Source organism: Prinia subflava, chromosome 2 (genome assembly GCF_021018805.1).
Source record: "Prinia subflava isolate CZ2003 ecotype Zambia chromosome 2, Cam_Psub_1.2, whole genome shotgun sequence".
Taxonomy (NCBI): domain Eukaryota; kingdom Metazoa; phylum Chordata; class Aves; order Passeriformes; family Cisticolidae; genus Prinia; species Prinia subflava.
In genome coordinates, this window is record NC_086248.1 from 88829281 (window position 1) to 88850604 (window position 21324).

Consider the following 21324-nt stretch of genomic DNA (forward strand, 5'->3'; position numbering starts at 1 on the left):
CTGGCAGAGATGTCAGCCAGAAGAGTGCCTGCAAGCCTCCCAAAAAACAAGGTGCATCTCCCGAATGGCCAGGACACATGCAGGAAACTTTTCACACACCACCGCTTAGGAACACGGACAGAGGCAAGGGAAAGGGAATGGGGGAAGAGCTTCCGAAGTTTATTTCCTATATAATCACACCTGCAACCTGCTGGAACAAAAGGAACAGCCAAGGACACCACAGCAGAAGAGTTCTGCTGGACCAACTCCACTCCCAAGCCTATTACAGCAGAGAGCCCCTGTTTGCAAACAAACGTGCAAATGTGGGAGGGGACTGCAAAGCAAGAGAGAGAAAAAAAATATAAACCAAACACAACACCACACACATCCCCACACAAGAAAGACCAAACAAGGAATATATATTGTACGCATCTTTCTCTTTAAAATTAGCACTAGCACAAACCTGAAGGCGAACTTCTCAAGCAGAAGTAAATGCACTGAAATAACCATCCCACCTAAGTACAGAGTCACATTTTAAAGACACTTTGTAATTCTCCCACAAGGGATAGCACGATTCACAAGTAAAGACCACCTAATGTTTTATCAAAGCAAGATTTCTGTGGTGATCACTGCTCAAAGATTTTGTAGATCATTGCTCAGGGTACCTTCACCACATATGACAGTTCAGAATAGCATTATATTTATTTTCCTCGGGTGAAAACAGTAAGCTTTATATAAGCAAACAGAAAATTATTTTATTTTCTCTGTGAAACAAAATTGCAAAAATACATTATTTTGATTTTAAAAGATCCTCTGTCTCTTTAGAGACGACTAACAATTACTAAAACACACAAAATAGAAACAAATATGAAAATATTAAAAAACAAACAGTCAAACCCACAAACAGTCAAAAACTATTTTCAGTTTTCTTTATAATACATACACTTAAGCAAACAAATTAAAAATCTTTAGCACAAAAAAGTCACAGGCAAATTTAAATGTAATAGGATGTGTTAATAGAAGATAAGGTTATAATAACACTACGACAGTTCATGGAAATCAACAGAATAAAAAATATTTGAATATTATTCATCCAGCTTCCCAGAACAATCAAAATATCCTCGATCACTCTGATGTCACCACTCATTAAAAGCCTCAGATATTTTTTTTGTTCCCTAACATATTAAATGATGGAAGGAAGAATAATTCTCCATTTCTCATTTCTTTGAATTCTGTTTTTAGCTGATCAGTGTGCTGACAGTCACAGGCACACTGAGATCATTTATTTGGGTATAATAAAAAAAGCTATTTGCCAACAAAAAATAAAACCACCACAGAAGAGATTAGTACATCTCAATAAAACACCTTTGGAATAAGGATGCTTTTAGCAAATCAGATACAGAATAATAAAGAGCAAGATAAATATTCTAAAGGTAATAAAAATTATCAGTCAGTTACAAGTCAGTCACATATGGAAATGCTGAGACAGCAAGAGTTCATTACAATAGTCTGGATGTAGAAATCTGATTGTCTTAGAAAAATCTGTGAAGAACAAATAATGCAATGATGTTACAAAAAAGACAACATAAGAGATAAATATCATTATGCTATGTAATAACAAAGATTTTGTATGCAAATCAAGGAAAAAAGAACTAAAATAAGAATTTATTCTTTTTATCCAGCAAAGATAAAAGCTCTGAAATATCAGCATTTACAAATTTTGCACAATATCAGCACTAACAAATTAAGAGAGGGGCAACTAAATTGGTAAAGGTCCTGAGAGAACCAGGCTGTATAGGGGTTTTCGTTTTTGAGAAAATACCAAGTTTGAAGCATACTAAAAATAACTAGGCTTATCCTAGAACAGAGAATATGGTAGGCAGTAAGAGGAAGGCGGAATATTATAATCTTAAAATATGCGAGTCTCATAAGGAGGACAGTGATTAATTGTGCTTCACATCTACAGATGGCAGTACAAAAAACGATCAGCAGGGAAATTTAGACTACATGTTGTTAGAAAGTTGGTCCAAGTAAAGTTTGTTAAATTCCAGAACTCCTTTGTATCCAATAGTCACTGGAGCTTTCAAGAACACCCAAGACAAACATCATGCATGGACTTATTTTGGTTTTGAGTCCACATCAAAATAGGGGACACACAAATTTTAATACACGATATTTCTTCTGATGTTACATTTTTGAGTCAAATAAAAATGTATCAATACATAACCTCAACTGGCAGCCTTGTTGGAAACACAGACTAGTATTTTTGCACTTATCTAGTTGTTTTAGTAGGTAGTTTAAAATGTAAGGACAACTGTACTAGTTCTCCCAGCTTGGTGAGGTTAATGAGAAAGTGATACATTTCTCCATTATCTTATTAGGAGTGTCTACACTGAAACTCTCCATTTGTTCAATAAACAGTTTTTATACCCGGGAAGTACTCTTTTGTCATCATAGGTACAACACTGATAATGGTCACTTTATGAAATATTATAAACATCATAAAATTAAAGATTACCTACGTTTTAAGAAAAGTGTGCCTGGAGGGGAAATTTTATTTTGCTTTAAACAGTTTCTGGGAGGAGTAAATGACTACATTTAGCAGTACATCCAAAGGGAAAGCAGAGGGAAATGCCGGTCCTCCTTCACAGGCAATTCCCAAAACAACATCTCAAACCAGCTATGAAAGGAATAAAGTTGAATCAGGGACAAGGACAAAACAACGCAGGCATGCTGACCCTACACAGCAGAAAGACAAAGACTGAAACATTCCAACTTTATTACAGAACTAATTTAGTAAAGAACCTGGCATAAACTCAGCAGAGCTGTACTGTGGGAACCCACATACTCTCATCTGTGCAAAGCAGAGTTCAGTACCAGAGAATCACCCATTCAAGGCTATCAACCTGGCAAACCCCCTCAGTCATAACCATTACCCTGTATGTTAGATTGATTTTGACTGTGCATCAAAATGGGAGAATGAAGTCTTCATACAATCTTTGACAAAAATCCACCAAGGACTCCTCTCATCCTACCAGAGATCTTCTACATGGAGGGGTTGCCTATCTTTCTTAAGAGAACAAGATTATTTAAATTAGATTTTGTAGTATACTGTATCAAAACACTGCAATGAAAATGCACAGAAATATACACAATTTCAACAAACAACCACTTCCTCAATAACTGGAATTCAAATTAAGATTGAAACAATGTTTTCTTTTTGTTCCTACTTTGTTTAATGCAATCCAACTTAATACTTTAAAACCCTCTTTCTTAAGGATGTGTTTTTAATCCTCTGCTCCTGAAAAATATGTCAATATTTTTAATGATCATCCTATAATTGTTCTCTTCAAACAAACCTTGAACAAACAATACAAGGCAATTCCTGCCAACTCTCTGACCACAGGTCAAAGTATACAGTAATCCTGTATTTTTAGCTCTAGAAGATTTTTTTATTGTTATGTACTCTTCGGCAAAAAATCTTTAGCAGTGAGCACAGGACAACTGCATTTCGAACCTCCAGGCAACACTATATATATAGGGTAAATATATATAGTGTAATATACTTGAAATTGTATATTACACAATGTCTTTTCACTTCTTTCATTATCAAAGACTTTATTTCTAAGCTTGCCTTCAATACTATTAAAAGTACATTATTACAATCTGGATACACAGAAATTTAAGTAGCCATGCTCACAAAAGAGCAAGTGGCCACGGGAACAAAAGGAGAAGAGATATTCTGGAGTGTGCTGGATTAATTTTTTCATATAACTGAAATCTGCTCTGAATTTGATGGCATGGACAACCTCTGACAAAATTTTAAGTTAGTTTTAACTACAATCCTAACTGGACCTAAACACACAATAAATCAGACACAGAATCTGTCAAAGCAGAAAATTGTGACCGTGTAGGCTCTGCAGGACAGACTAAAGCTAGATGCCTTTCCTTCAGTGCATGAGAGGAAGGCATCTGAACTGAGATCCGTCAACACCAAATATGTAAATGGCATAAAAATACTGTCTGTAAATATTTTAGAAGGAAAATAAAACCAAATTTTGCTTCTTCAACATTAAGCCTGTAAGTACAACTGAACTGCATTCAAAAGCTTTTCTTTCCTTTATGAGGCATTAAGAAATAACCACCATAACACTCACCATACTGTAAGTAGAAGAAGCAGAAAAGCTGCAGCTATCAATAAGCTTTGGAAATGTTTGAAGAGTTACTCATTTTGCCTAAACTTGCAATCTTGCTAAGTGGAACTAACAGTCTTAGTTCACTACTTAGCATCATAAGATGCATCTAGAAGGTGAATGAGTGTTGTTCAAACTTCTCACAGGATACACTCATTCCCATGTGTTAGGCTAGGAGTCAGTGAGATGATTCAGTGAGGGAGAGAAAAACCAAACAACTCAAATTAACAAAAAAACCCACCAAAAACAAAACCAAAAAACTCCCCAAGAAACCAAGGAAACAAACAAAAAAGCCACAACACACACACACCCCCACACCCACCCACAGCCACACCCCTGTTTGGGAGATTGTTTTCCCCCTTGAATATCACAAGGGGAAAATAAAACACAAGCCAATTCTATTTACCAAGTCTAAGACATTACTGAATGCTTACTTTGGACAAACTTTGTTGAGATTGTTATATTTTAATAAAATGCTTTGCATAACGCATGAGCAAGAGACAGATTGAGATAACAGATTTGAAAGCTTCCATTTCAACTAAAAGTCTCTTATAAAATTTACATTCTGCTGTTTCTAACACAAACCTTTGTAACATTAGGCTCATAGCAGGGCAAGTTAAAAGACTGTATTGCAGAGAGATGCTGGTTTGGAAATTCCAGAACTCCTATAAAGTGAAAAAGTAGAAAAATGTAAGAGCAAGTGTTTTCAGAGAAAAGGTAATCCACAGTACTGTCATCAACTGTATGTTACTTGGATAAAATAAGCCTGGATTTTTACTGACATAATCCTGAATGCTCTATTATACATTAAGCTAATCAGTGGGAATGCATCTGAAGATTTATTTAATTACACAATCTTCTTTCTCTTTTCAGGGCTGAAATTATATACTAAATAGACTAAATAAACTAAAATACAGTATAATTAAATAGTCTGCTTAATAATCTGTACTTTTCACTTCTGACCTTCAACTTTTAATCATTCTTTACTATCTGCAATATTAAGAGAAAACAACCCAAAAGCTCTTCAGTTTACAATGCTGAAAAAAGCCCAAAAAGAGCCAAAAAGCCCTGTGCAGGTTTTGTCTGCTCTGAAGCACTCCTTGCACATCCAGTGCAATGTCCCACAGCCTTTTTACCTTTGGTGTTGTTCGATGGAGAGACCCTTTCAGTTGGTGCTTTTTGTGTGTTCCTCCAGCTGCCCAGTGGCATGCTTTCCATGACAGATGCTCTGGCTTCATTCTTAACATATGTTCCAGATGATAATTCCATCTTCTTTTCTGGATAACTTTAGAGCCAAGGGGGTTTTGAGCTGTCTAATGAATCTTGGCATCTGTTATAAATTCATTCCATTTAATACATAGTATTTTTCTAAGGCATTTGCTTTCAAAGGCATTTAGATGTCTGTACCTTTGTTGGATTTCCAGCTTTCACATCCATATGTTGTGATGGAAAGCAATATCTGAGTTGAAGTTTCACACCCTGGTCTTTAAAACATGGATTTTTATGACCGTATCTTATTTAGTTGGTAAATGAAACTGTTCCCTTGCCAATTTGTAATGCTAGCTCCTTACTGAAATCCCCAGATGACAGGCACCTTACTACCGAGATATAAAAATTTATTCCTCTCTTATATTCTTTTACTTTATAGTGCAGACTTTGAGCTGGGAGTTTTAGGGATAAATTTTATTTGTCTGTATTTTTTTCCTTATAACTACATAATAGCATTGTAAACAAAGCACTCAAAAAAAACCCCCCAAAAACAATGGTTTTAACTTCACCTTCTAAGCACTGAAAGACAAGGATGCATTGCAGCATTACAGAAGTTACTGCAATTACCATGGAATTCTTGTTTGTCTCAGAGACTTCTCATGCTTTCTTAAGTAATTAAAAATTACCAGTCCCTGAAATGCAAGCTTTCAGTATTTTTTTTCTAAAACCCTATCTCTATATTGAACTTTATCCATTTTATAATTCCTTGATTTTGTGTCTAGCAATACAGGTACCACATTTCCATACCAAACTTGCTCACTTTCCCAGGCTATCTAACCCATGTTTTAAATTTCTCCATTCTCGGTATCCTTCCCATTTTACCAATCACTCTCTACTCTCAACAGGCTCATCAGATGCTTGGAGCCATGCAAAAATAGAAGCATTTACCAGTGATTCTTTCAAACAAGACCAGAGAGCAACTGTGGCCAAGGGAAATGTGTAGCAAAGCTAATGACAGATTTTTACACCAGAAATATCCAGTAAGAGTTAAAGAACGAACCAAAAGAAAAGTATCTTCAAACATTACCAATTCTTCTGTTTTTACAATTTCGAACTAGGAACAAATTCTCTAACTACAGTAGAAGCATATCATGCTTCAAAGCATCAATGCATATTTTTCTTTCAGAAAAAAGAGTTCTGCTCAGTGCAGCATGAGCATTAAAGGCTATTTCCTCGGAGATTATCCTTAAAACAGACTCTGAGAAAGCTCTCCTGATCTTTACGGCTCTTGGTACCTGCTTGATATCCCAGGCTCCGCAGCAGCTCACACCATTCCACAGTTAAAAAGAAACATCAATGCAGTTAAGGTTTACAAAAAGACACCTCTTTTGTCACAATGAGGACTTGAGCAAACTGCCAACTTCACAGGCTTTGTTGAGTTCTATCTTTCTGGCTCTAAGTCTCCACCAGGCTTTCTGCACACTAAAACCTTTCGTGTTTCAGATGGCATTCTGAAACACCATTCTCTTCCTATCGGGTGTGTTCAAAACAGCAATACTGCATTCCTCAGACATTGGTTAAATAATAATTCATGGAACTTCTCAGTAGAGAGTAATTCCTAATATTTATCTATTCCACTGAAAGATTAAAACAGCTTAATTTCTTGCTTTGTGTGTTAAAAAAATGAAATATCGCACTGTAAGTGAAGAAATGCAAGCAGACTTTCAAGGAACTCAAAAGATGACAAGTTATTTGGAGCATTTTTAAATACATTAATTGGCAAAAAACAAGAGATCATGGTAAGCCACCCTTTTTTTAAACCACGCATGTAATCAATACAAAACTTTCCTCTATGCTAAAGCTACAAATATATTGACATCAACAGCTCACAAGCCACAGATGGCTTTTAGGGAATATAGTGGATTGCAAGAAAGGAAAGGCTATTAATATGCTAAAGCTATAATGCAGGATTGTATTTACTACAAAAATACAAATGCTTACTGTGAGATAATTTACCAGTGACAATTATTTCACTGAATATAGCAGCCTGTGGTTTTCTATCCACCAAAACTCATGGAGATACTTTCCTTTTGTAAGGAAAGGTCAGACACCCTCTGGACGATTAGAATGATGCTTCTGCACTCATGCTGCCTTCCAGTAAAAAGAGCCTTTTTGTCCCTGTTTATTTTATTCTGCTCTGGAGTAGCAACTTGTTGCCTTTTTTACAGGAAAATTCATTACAAGAAACCAGCACAAACTTGGATATTACATTCTTATGCAAGAATAATTTAAATTATTGAAGCATGTTCCTGAAAAAGACCAAAAAAACCTATTGATGTTAGAATTTTTTAGAATGTGAGTAGGTCAAATTTTTATTGAGGGAAGAGGAAAACTATAGTAATAATAATAGTAATAATGTATTATTATTATTTTTATTATTATTGGTTTTAGTAGTATTATTATTATTACTACCTATCTGTGGTAGATTCTTTAAACTCTCACTACCAATGCACTCAACATCTGTGTGATTATCTATTAATGACTTCACAGATATGGAGGACGCTGGCACAAGAAACATATCTCAGACATTAGTAAGCATTACACAGCTATTATATTCTGCAAATAACATGCTGTAACTCGTTCCCCAGCTCTCCATTTGCAGACTAAATAATATCTGCAGCTAACTTCTTGGATCTTCTTCTCTACCCTTGAGAGGATGTAGGGGAACGCAAAGTATTTGAAAGAATCCCTGGTTTGGTTTCATTTGGGGTTTTTGACTCTTCATTTGTTTCATTTGCCAAGAAATTTTTCTATTCTATCTAATATCGGTATGGTTGTCCACAGAGATGCAAATAACAGCAATTTCCCGTCTCCTTTGGAGCAAGGATAGTTGGAAATGTTCACCATCTCTACATAAGCCTCTTTCTGCCAACAGCAGTTCCACATAAAATCCTACGCACGTGGTGTAAATTAATAGTATAAGATCCTGAGATTGAAAACCATCCAAAGGGATCTTAAATACAACGTTTACAGGAAAAATTCATTTAAAATATTCATGTGCAAGTTGAAATCAAAGAATGTGATCTTTCTCCCATCTTTGTTATATAGCCAAGCAACCCCAGAAGCAGTGTATTCATTGCAAAGGATGAAGTTCAGACACAATCTGCTTTACCAGATTTCTACCTAGTGTAGCAGAAAATCTACAAGAAAACTCAAGACTCTCACAAATTAACATTACCTGAAGTTTCACTGACTGTCCACCAACACAGTATAAATATTCTGAACTCTGAAAACCATCACTTATCATTTTAATCTGGAATAATAGCCAGAAGCCAACAACTTACTAGCCTCAGAAGAGTACATGTCTATCATCACCTTTGAGAGGTTTTTTGGTTAAAATACTCTTTTTAAACACCTCTCAAGCTATAAACACAAGAGGATTACAAAGCTACTCTATTATTTAGATTAAGGAACCACTTAATGTTCCAGACATTAGCCAAGTCACTCTTCTGTGAAAAAATTCCGTTTGTTTAAAAACTATAAACACAAAGTAATAAGAATTAGCTAAGCCTCCTGGTGGCATTTTTGAATTCAATCACATTTAGGACGAGCACAGAATAAATCAATGGTCCTTTTCTAAACAGGAATTTCCAAGAAAACCATCTTGAAATGCAAACCAGTTGTGCCACAGTCCTGTGGTGGTGCCAATCTAAGTTTTAGGTGCAGTTCTGTAGCCAATTGACTCTTGCAAGGCTGGGGGCTGCCACTAGCAGGGAGCTGTCCTGCCCCTCCATGTGGCCGCTCTCCCATTCCCGTGTTTGCCAGCTCTCCTGTTTGTGCTGCTGCACGGTGAGTCAGGCCAGGGAAATGATCCATCTGAAAGTTAGCTAGGAAAATAAAAACAGATCAACCTCCTGGCATGATTCACCATGTCACCATGATGAGCACAAGTGCCAACACAACCGAGCTAGGAGAGGACATGACACTTCCCCCATTTCACCAACAGCTTCCACTTAAGTTTCAAGTAAACATGGAAGAGCATCAGGGGCAAGTTCACAAGCTTCTAATTCAAATATAGTAGCTGCTGCTGTTTCCCAAGATAAGAATCAAGTTGTTCGGAAAAGTTTCCAATGTATTAGTCAGCATGCATAAACTGGCATGATATTATAAAAGCCAACACAGCTCAAAACAGAGGGAATACTATCCTCAAAGTAAAGCAAAAGATGCTATGCAGAAGCACACTACTGTGAAGGAATCTTTATGCATGTAGAAGTTGTACTGCTAAATCCACATGCAGTTTTATGCGTTCAAAAGTGTGCAAGCACAGGGAGAGATGCTGTCATGTTCCTACAGATTACTCTCTCCCAAGGATCACTGTTCAAGGGTTTTCCCCAGTCTCTCTGGAAAATACCGAACAAAAGAACCTTAAGATTTTTCCATTTTCTTTAACAAGTCATCTCTTTATACGACCTAACAGATTTTACCTCTTCCTCTGCAATGTGTCAGGATAAACAAAATCAAAAAAAATCCACTTCTTCTCATTCAGACTGAACTTCAACTATTAGATTCATTTTACTTCCTATAAAAAAATTATATTTCAATTATATAAAACTGTATTTTTAAAACCCTGAATATTATAATGTAAGGCATTTAGAAGTTTCACAAAGATAAACAAACTAACATTCAGGAAGTCTCTTAGGTGAAGTAACAATACTATTTCCATTTAATCTGAGGGAAACTGTGACTTGGACAAATTCAGGTTTTCCACAACACTGAGTGCCAAATTTAAGGTACATTTGGCCCAATTCTTTATATAATTTACCATCTTACATGTCTTCCTTCACTACAAACTAGGTTGTCCACAAATTCATCACAACCAAAATCACAGAGCATCTGTATCAAGTAGCCCTCAAATATCTTGCAGGTGGTGTGGTTCTCAGTACCTCAGCCTCAGCTTAATTAGCAGCTATTGTGAAGATTATTCTGGTTACAGTAACTTTCTTATTATTGTGGCAATGTTGATAAAAGACTGTCAGGAAGCTGTGCCCAGTAAATTTTTTTACCTTTCAACTGTTCAAATGTGAATAACTGAGGATTACATGATTTGGAATTTCAATGCAAAATTATAACAACTAATGAAACTGGGAACTTGCTGATTTTACACAGTTAATATGTTATCATATTGTAATTCAATATTTTTGGGAAGACTACGACCAACATCGAGACAGCCATCAATGTATAAGTTATCTTCTGAATCTATCTAGAAAAAGAGAATGTGTTTTCATATCAGTGTTCTGACATCTACATACTCATTTCCTATCTTCCTATCAGTTTTTAAGAAAGCACTTTGTTAGAAAGCAAACTATAAATTAAGAATTTACAGTAGATAAGACATCAGTTGCAATGATCTGATTACAAAGAAATTTACTTAGGTTTATATAAAGTAAGCTAACAACGTCCAGAGTTGCAAGGCAAGGAAAGAATCAAAAACAACACAGACCAGTTGAGAGATAGAGTAAGTAGAACAAGTAAGAGATGATATTAAAGTGCACTGAAAAAAGTGAGACTGGAGGTACATCAACATTACAGATAACCAGTATACATCTGAAGCACATCTCCCAATTATAACTACTACAAGCTTTGCCTTACACTGTGATCACCACCCACCCACTGCTGAGGGGCTCTCAAATCCATAGGAACAGACATGACAGTGTATCCAAAGGAAAGCTCTGGAAACATTCATAGGTAGCTTGAAACAAAATCTAAGCATATCTCAACAGAATTGCCTCTATTATGCTGATGGAGTCCTACCCTGGGAAGCAGGAATCCCTCCCAGAGCAAGTTAAAGTCTGTGCTGTTGGAACTAAGCAAATGTTTTGCCTGCAATTTAGATTAAACTGCTCTCAAGAACTTGAAGATTGAATAAATCCCACTAACTACCAGCATCTTTCCATGTTTTGATGGAAAAAAGTCTCTCATTTTGTCTACCATTTGTAGAGATGCTCATGAAGGGTCAACAATTCCTCTTGGAAAGTAAAAGACAACCAAGGCAGCAGTGAGTGGTTATAAAACCTTTTTCTGTGGTCTTCTCCCTGAAGTTTCTTTATTGAAAATAAGCTTATTTTCAATATCTCAGTCTGCAGTCTTATTTGTCTCATGCTCTAAAACTCTGAGTTCTTAGTCCAGTCCTAAAACTCTTTCAGAACCTAGTTTCAAGTCACAGCTGTTGACCTCAATAATGTTTTTGATGATTACAGAAGTAGTATTAAAGAAGTGGTTCCCACAGAGGCATAAGCTGATTGACCTAGCTGAGGTGAGAAGAACAGACTGCATCTGAAATAAAATAAATCACAAAGATTTGGGAGATTTGTTGGACTGGCATGTAGGTATATTGAGAGAAGATGATTTTTTACAAGGTATTAAAAGCTCTGGTATTGCAAGCATATTATCCTTACAAAAACAATGTGAAAGTAACACAAACACAAAGGAATTTCAACTGTAACCCATGTATTACAGCATGCCAAAGGTATTATACAGCATGACTATTTAAGCTTCAGTGAAAAAGTAGAGGTTTTAATAAACAGAAAGCATGTATTTGACAAATGCCTCCTCAAACTCTTCCCCAACAGCATCCCTTGGACATTTGGAGGCCAAAATGTTGCAAGCAGGAAAAGGGCAATGAATTGTTAACATCTTGCTTCCCTTATTCTTGCAACAGAAAATGTTCAACCTCGCTTCTTTAGAAGTACTGCTCTCATGGGAAACTAAGTAGTGTGGATAAGAGAAACCAGCAGGAACAGAGAAAACCTTCAGAACGTGAGCAACCAGGCGCATTCATTCTGCAGGAAATGGAACAGACACACAAGAACGTGTAAGGCCACTGGGTCTAGAATGCTCCAAAACCATTGCCCAGGTATTTTCCTGTGTAACAAGCAACCTGCTGCTGCCAGGAATAGCAAAAGCACTTTTCTGCCATAAAACTCAGGATATGCAAAAGCTTTAAGCCCAAAGTGACAGGCACCAGAAACATGCCTTACAAGCAACTGCAGGGAGAACAAACAAAGATTTGATTTAGGTATTGAGTTTGGTTAACTTCTTTTCAGATATCTGAACGTCAATAGTTCTAAGGTCAAATATATTGATATGCCCATGAATGTTCCATGTTAATAATACACTATTATTACACACAGAGGAGAACACCTTCCTCCCTTCAAAGATATTACTGTATCTTCTATTTGACATATTACTGGTAGGAACTAACAAATTCAGTCAAAGAACATGCACAGAATGTTAGCCACTATCATCTACAATACAGCTCCATGAATGAGAGCTTCATTTTTACTGATGAGAATCAAAACTGAACAACCATTTAAAAACTGGTAACAGTCTCTATTATAGCTACAATGAAATAAAAACAACTTCAAAAATTTTAAAAATTCATCAACCATGCACAATTATCTAAAATGGCATTCAACAAGGATATCACAGCAAGGATAATCTTGAGACTGTTTAAAATACTTTGCATTTCATGCTTCGATTTCTATTGCAAACTGCCTTTAAGAACAGAAACTGGTAACAGTACAAGGCGAAGAGTTGTAAAAATTACACTCACCCATGCATAACCTAAAAAGCATCTGGAATAAAGTTATTTAGCAAAGAGAACAACTCATCCTAGTTAAATCAAGTTTAAGATTTTCATATGGTTGTGATCTTTCCTCTTCAAGGAAAACTGTGGATAAAAAGGTTATAATTATTCCAAGAGGAAGACCTTGGTAGTCAACTACAGAGTGAGTGGGACACAGAAAGGAGAGGTCCTCCTCTCCCAGTGGGGTATCTGCTGGAAAACAGCATCTCAATACATAGATCTCTGCTCACAGTGTACGTGGGGAAAAAACCCACCCAAACAAACAAAAACCAAAATAACAAAAACCCAACAATAACAACAAAAACATACAAACAAACAAAAAACCTTCTAAACCATGCTGACTGCAAGCAACTTTACAGATTTACCTAAATCCATTTCTACACTGAGTGCAAGATACAGCAATCTCTTAACTATCTGGGAATTAAAAAAAAAGAAAATAACTACCACATAAGAATATAAGAAAGGTCACACTGCCATTGTTCCTCCCTTTGGTCCACATGGAACAGCCTCTTTTACGTTCATATATTTTGTTGGAACTTCACATTTTGCATTAATTATATAGAATTAGGAGTAGAACAACCACAGTATGAAAGGCTTATTTAGTTTCAAGTTGTTTATCAGTCAAGACTTTACCTTAAACTATTGCTAAGACAATTAGAAAAAGATTCTTTAAATTCCTTCTACTTTGTGTAGCAGACGTTCAACATAGTCTATTTAAATTTGTCTTTGTTAGAGGTGTGTTAAATTGCTCAAATAATTCAGACAATCTGCAAACAAGATTTCTGACAGGTTGTGAATAACACTCAATTAATACTATAACTTCTGAGATTAATTTTCCAATCAAGGCATTTATGTCCCCATTAAAAAAAAACATACCAAAAAACCTCCAAACACAACAAATGAAAAAAAAAAGAAAAAAAAAGAAATAAAGAAACCTCAAACATACCACATGAATTCAATCTCCAGTGTGTATTTCCAACATTAACATCTGTTTGGTCTTGGTTCAACTGTAAAACCCAATGTCCACTACATTGAATAACACAGTTCTTTTTCTGGATTTGAGCCAGAGGGAGGAGGGAGAAGACATGTTACCCTAAGACTATAAATAATTTGTACTTTAAACAACAATTCTATTACTATTTGGAACAATAGATTTATTCCACTATGCTATTTATTCTTCTTGATAGAAGATATAACAACAGTAAATACTTTCCACACAGTTATTTCTCAAAATCCCATGATACCTGCAATCATGTCCTGAATCTCAAAAATCAAAACAGAGTGGAGTTAAGTCAATCTCACCACAGTAAATCAAACACATTCTATGAACTGCATGAGTTTAGAAACTAACACTACTTCAATTTTAGATACTAAGAAGTTATGAAAGGTATTTAAAAAAAGAAGAAAAAAAAAAAAGAGTGAAAAATCATATTACAGTATTTCAGTGATACACTATTTACAGAACAATCTCATTACAGGAAAGCTTCATGACATCTGTTTTTTTACCACCATCTCATTACATCAAACTTCTTAAGTTATTACAATTAAGCCACAACAATTATGGGCCTTGGTTCCCTCTCTACAAAATTGGAATGCTGGTACATGTGAGCCACGTGGAGACTGCCATGGCAAACTGCATTCCCTAACTCACCACAGCAGAACACCGAGGCACAAACAGAGGTAAGGCAAGCCAAGGGTGCCAACACGAGCACTAACTCAGACTGAAAACACATTGCTTTGCCTTTAAACAGTGATTTACCCATCGTGTTGTGCCTAACCACAACCAAAACCTTACTCTTTCAATTAAAGACAAAGTTAGCTGACACATTAAATATGAAACTGGGTCCTTTAAAAAGTTAGCATCTGTGTCAATTCTTCCTTTGTCCCCAATGATCTTTCAATAACATGGTAACAGAAACTCTTAAATCTTTTCATATGTTTAAATTAATTGAAATTCTGTGCACAGGTTATATATAAAGAAATTAGGTTGCAATTAAGCATAGTTATGAAAGGTTCTTAAATCTAATTGTTGTGACTATTATAGACTACAGACAAGGTCAAGTCTACAACTTGGAAAACTCTGACTTTAAAGAAAAAATACCACATGAATTAGATGCATAAAACTCACTTTTGTAATGATACAGCCCTAATCACACTAGGCATGTTCATCACGTAAAAAAAATCTGTTTCCAAACTGATAAATTAAAAACATATCCCTCTCTACAAAGCATTAAATTTAATTTAGTAAATACAGTAAAAGCATGTTAAGTAACATTAAGGATACTAACCTTTACATAAATTAAAGATATTCACTCTGCAAAACATCGTCCTCTGCAAATCCAAAATATAAAAGTCATTTCAGCAATTACTGCAGAGTGCTTGCACTGACGACAGTAATGTCAAATACTTAATTTCTGCATATCAGCAACAAGGTTCAGGGCATTGTATTTAAAGTTTTTAGTCAAAACTGCTTCCCTTTCATCTCTATGCATTACGAGGAAAAATGTTGGTGGCATCTAAAAAGTAAATTCATAAAAGAAGACAATGCATCTCTCTCCTAATCTGGCTACAGGTATAACTGGAAAGAAAGAAAAACTATCCTCACTGAGCCAGTGAATTGCAAAAATATCTTTGCAGCTGCACATGGATACAGGCCATGAGCTGCTTGGTTCTTGTCACTGGATCTACGACAGTGGGTTACAACCACAAAGTCATCCTTACAAAAGACATTCCCACTCCTCTCTCGCCTGAGCAGACTCTGCTCTAAGGAGACTCTCTTGGCTCTCTGTTTGTTCAAGTCCCGATGGCTCACAGGGATCTGAATTAGTACTTTAGTTCAGCTAAGGAAGTGCTTTTGCAGCCAATCTCCCAGCACCCCGGTTAATGCACTTTCATCTGCTGCTTGAAGCAGCCCCACAGTGCACAAACCTGGTTCTTTCAGATGAAACTAAAGCCACACAATGTACTCCAGGAACACTACCATGCCAAAGGGCACAGAAGCCAGGCCAAATTTACACCCACTTCACTTTACCAGTGTACTAAGTGTAGGTGGGTATTGAGTCCCCATCACCAATTACTTCATTCTCCAAATCGGCTCTTGCTGGGCTGCATTACTTGTTCAGGCACACCAGTCACTGTGCTTCAGGGTCTTCTTTCACCTGGGACCTGAGACACCCCAAACTTCTCAGGCACTGCTTCTCCCTGGGTTTTGTGTCTTCTATTGTCCAAAGCTGTCACCTCCATCACTGCTCGTTTGACCTTTCATGTACAACACCTTACTCTTCCACAGTATCATAGTCTCACCACACTGAAACTGCTTCTCCTAAAGACTACTCCAAGCCCAAGTATGATCAAAAAAACTTAATTTTGCCACTTCTTGCCTTTCAATAAGACATTAATACTTTAATGGGTGCCTCATTTAAGCACACACAGAAAAACAGGGCTTTGAAGCCAACTACGTAGCATCACATCTGATTCTTCAGTGCTCAGCAGCAGCCTTAAAACCTTACAAACACATAGCCTTCAGCCCTCTATTAGTGACATGGATACAGCACTAAGAACAGTAATAAAGCAAATTTTTTCACTGCATTTCACAGCCATTCACGGTGCCCTAACATACCCTGTCTTGCCTAGCCTCTCTCCAGCAGTGCCTCAATTCAGAGACAGATCCCAAGTCTATTTTTAGTCCTCCCCTCTCATTCCTACATTAAGTTCACCTAACCCACCTTTGTAATGGCCCATCTCATTAGACAGCTCCTCAAAACCCTTTTTCATCCCAATACCTTCAAGTCATCCTCATACTCCTGACTGGGCTGTGAATCACAAAAAGAAGTTGGATTTTATTCCCTTTTCTTGTATCACAAACCATCCTGACATTTTAAAAGGTCCCGGGCAATAGTCAACGACCATGTCATTCAGTATAATGGAAACCCATCAGTCAGCTGAAGCAGTCCAGGCCCCTATGTGCCCAGCAGGAAGGGTTCACAAGTTTTATTTCTAGATAAATTCAGTCTGGAGCCTCAGAAATTTATTCTGCACCATACACTTGGCTCGGGGCTGTCCAAGGGACTGGTCATTGGGGCTGGAATTCATTCAGTGTCTGCCTGGAGAAGAGCTCCCACACTCACCTTCTCCAGGTGGAACACGGTTTGCACCTACCAAAACCAGCCTGTGAACTGAGCCAGTGAGTATCAAGTGTTGATGATCAAAGAATTCACGTTAAAACTGCAACAGAATGATTGCTTGTGGAAGCCAGACAGCGTTACCCAGTCCCACGATGCTGCTTAGCACAGACAGAGAACATTTAGCTGCCAGAGTAAGTGTTTACTGAGCATATTCTCAGAATATAGATTAAAGCTGGATACTTTGTCTTGGCAACATTTAACAAATGCACTTAACAACTTTGATTTTCTTGCTCCAGAGCAAGGTCAGAGTAAAAGTTGTAATTACATGGCATGTATAACCACTGAATAAAATGCTTACAAATTCTTAGCATTGTGAAACACAACCATGATTTTCCTTTTATTTTCAGAAACAAAAGAAACACTTTAACCAACCAACAACCAGAATAAGTCAGACAATGAAAATTAAGGACAATATTAGATGTAATTCAAAAAAATTCCACTAAAATCTACACAGTTACGCATAGCAAGAAGACAAAAAACGAACCATAAATTCAAAGTTATTTATGACATGGAAAAATGCATGCCATTAAATGTCTTTAATTGGAAAAGAAAACAATTACTAGCAAAACTGACCTCAAAATGTCAACTTGGTGGGCTTTTCTTCAATTAATTGTTAGTAAAACAGAATGAGAAGAAAAACCTTTATTTAGCATTTCAGAATTTCAAATATTAAGACATTGAATTTCAGTATACATTGTCCATTTCTGGATCCCAGTAATTATTATATGCATATCCTGTGGTCACAAAGTTGATAGCAGTTGTAACAAGAATGAACAACATTACCTGAAGGAACTGATGTCATGTAAAAGAAAATTATTTGGTGCATCCTAACCATTCAAATACATTTGAAAGAAATTTATATGAAATAATCAAAAAAGGAAAATCAGATCTCCAAACTGAGTAAACAACAGCAAGGCAGAAAGGAAAAATAACTTTAAATTTTAAATAGTTCCTGTCATGTAAAACATTATTTGTTATAAATACAGGTATATACTCTAAAATAGGAAGTAGGCCTTAAGCTTAACATGGTTTAGCTTATTTTCATTTACAATACCCATAATGCATCCTGAAATTCAATTTATGCAGAAATAATAAAAGAATAATAAAATTTTCTCTCATTATCTTGCCTTCCTTGACATTTAATGTCAATCTGCAATAACAAAGCTAATAATGATCTTTGTCTTCACATACTGCTATTGAAGCAAAGCATCTCTTTGTAAATTAAAGGGTAATTTTGTTCCCACTATTTCACTTTTTGTTCCCACTAATCTTTCTGGGCTAGGATCACAGAAACTCATGGTATAAATCACCCTAAAATCCAGATCACCTCCTCTCTGAGAGAGTGGTTATATTCTTTTGAAAATAATCATGTGTGCAACCACAACCGAAAGCAGAGCAGCATGAAGCATGGAAGATTTCATCCAAAGTTCATCACATGATATGAATGCCAGATATTTTAAAGGTTTCACATTCAAAGCTGAACATACAGCAACCTCCCTAAACTTGCAATTGTGAAACATTTTAAAGAGACATCTCAAGAATTCACAGGCATTCAAATATAACAGAAAATCATACTTTATACTGGCTTGTAGTTAGGAACATATTCTTTAATCATATGGCTTCCAGGTCTGCTAAGTCATTAGGTGTATGCTGAGCTTTATGCAAGTATTATGTTGATTTTACCGGGACTACTTGCATCTGTAATACAAGCTGAGCCACACTGAATGATTTTGGCATCTAGGAAATTTCACACAAAGCATCACATCCACAGCAGCTTCCAGGCACCATTTGACTGCACACCTCTATTACTGCCTCTTCCAGCTGCCACAAGAGGCAGCTCAGTCTGAGGCCCAGGTAAGAGCAGCTGCAGCAACAAGCTTCCAGGTGAAATGGGAATTACTGAACCTCCCCTGCACTGGCAGTCACCCCCACAAACAGGGGCAGTGCCCAGGGTTACGTATCAAAAATACCAACAAGGCCTTAACCTGACCATATGGTCTGATTAGCTTGCTCCAGACCAGAAGATAAATCAGGAACATTCATCTGTGTAACCATGTAATACCACTGCACGCAGTGTGGGAGACAGCAGAAGCACCTTCCATTAAAAGGCAGAACTTACCCCTCTTCTGTACCCAGCCTTCCTTCACAATGGTAACATCGCTCATGATGACTCCACTCTGAACCCCAAACTCAAAAGAGGATTTCTTTGAGTTATCAGCTTGTCTGTTTGGCTTCTCTTCTGCAGCTCTTCACTATTTCTACTGATGAGTCAGACTGGAAGGAAATATTAGAGAAAGAATTTAAGTCTTTTCTGTTTTTCTCACTTGACAGCCAACAAAAAAGTCTTTGTTGATGTATTTCACCGACTGAGCTCACATTAAAAATCTGCCTTTATTTTTAATTAACTGTATAACACAATCATGTTTCTAGTCTTACAGCACATTTTCCATGAACACTACAATACTAAAAAGCAGCAGAATGTGTTAAAATTTAAGTCATATGGCACTTTTATAAAAGGCACACAGCAGAATTCTCTCGTTCTAATGCACAGGATGCTGTTTTAAATGAAAGGCTGCCGACCCTGCTTCAAAGGCCCAGCTCTGAACACACAGGAGCTTTCCCTGTTTCCCTGTTCCCACAGTTGTCAGAACCCACGCAATGGACAAGTGCTTCCTCTATTATGGCTACCTATAATCATATTAAGAATGTGAGAAAATGGAATGAAAGGTTACATTCTTGCTACTTCCACTATAATTTTATTATAGCCAATACAAATCCTGAACTTACAACAGTTTTTCAAAAACAGCATAATCTCCAAGTATACAATCAGAAAAACAACTTCTTACAAGTAAAATGAACCAAAAACACTCCCAAATGTTCAGCTTATGAAAAGAAGGAGTGCACATTCTCTCAAAGCTTTCAGCCAGGCAGTGACAAGAGTGCTCTTTTCCCTACAAACCTCAGGGTTTTGTAGGGAAACCTGCAGGGCACAGAAGGGAAGTTAGTCCTGGAACAGGACATACCACTCTCAGAAGCCACAACCCTCTCTTTTGACTGCCTCGCTCCCAGAGTACCCAACAGCTGTGAAGAAGAGATAAATAGCACTACAATTAAGTAGGAAGAGAAGCCAGAGGCCAGGAGACATTTCCTTTTGCCAGCAAACTGCTTTTCCCCTCTAACCTTAAAATAAAGAGAAGCACTCAAATAATGCTCATGCAGAAAAGCATGGCAAGCCAAGAAACAGGATTTCTCTGATGGTGGAGGAACACCCTCCCACAGCTCTGCACACAGGAGCACACATGTACACAGTGGTGGCACAGAACAGGAACCCCTCACAAGCTCAGGGCTATCAAATGCAGCCCATACAAATCCATTTAGTAGACTGACCAACAAATAGAAACGGGAAAGAAACCAATATGACTGTGCTAGAAGCAATCTGTGCAACCAATGAATGAAGAAAGCACTTGGAAATCAGGTTTTTTAACACAATCAAGTACAAACTAAAAACTGAACCATTACAGACATACAAGTTATTTCTTATTTATTGTTCTAAATATGTGTATTTGCATGACAGCAGCTAGGCTACTTCTGCAGGGATGCTGTAACATGCAAAACAAAACTTGGCATGAGAATTTTTTCATGTGGTATGCAAAAAAATATAGTACAACTCAATTTTACAGAAACACTCTAGTGTGCCCATTTAAGTCTTGCTTTCACTAAACTATTATTTTCAAAAACACTCAGTAATTTGGCTGCACAAAAGTAAAAATCACAATGTTAAACTCATTAATACTGTAAAGTTTAAGTAATATTGACTACTGTGTCTCTGAGACATCCCCAGGGCAGATACGGCAGTGAGACCTGCGCAGGTGACACACAACCTTTGGCACTGGCATCACACCCTGTCATGTCCTGCAGGACACCACACACCTGTGTCTAGAGAAACACACCCTGTTTAAGCTTTCATAGGAGTTAAAAGAAAATGTTATGTACATTTTGGAAGGACATGAGAATGCTTTACTGGTGTTAATTGATCTAACTTCAGCTGCTTAGGCATCATTTTATATGCAAGCCGGTACAGCAGAAATAACTAAAGCATGCATTTTCACATCCT

General features: G+C 36.8%; 1 protein-coding gene across 2 annotated transcripts in view; it reads right to left on the bottom strand.

Annotated features, from left to right (window-relative positions):
- Positions 1 to 21324, bottom strand: part of AKT3 (AKT serine/threonine kinase 3) — a 153501-nt gene that overhangs the window by 121346 nt on the left and 10831 nt on the right. For both annotated transcript variants that reach the window (XM_063390947.1, XM_063390946.1), the window contains exon 2: positions 19330 to 19484. In XM_063390947.1, coding sequence (XP_063247017.1) covers positions 19330 to 19375 — 46 coding nt within the window. In that variant the 5' untranslated portion in view covers positions 19376 to 19484. The remainder of the gene's footprint in view (positions 1 to 19329; positions 19485 to 21324) is intronic.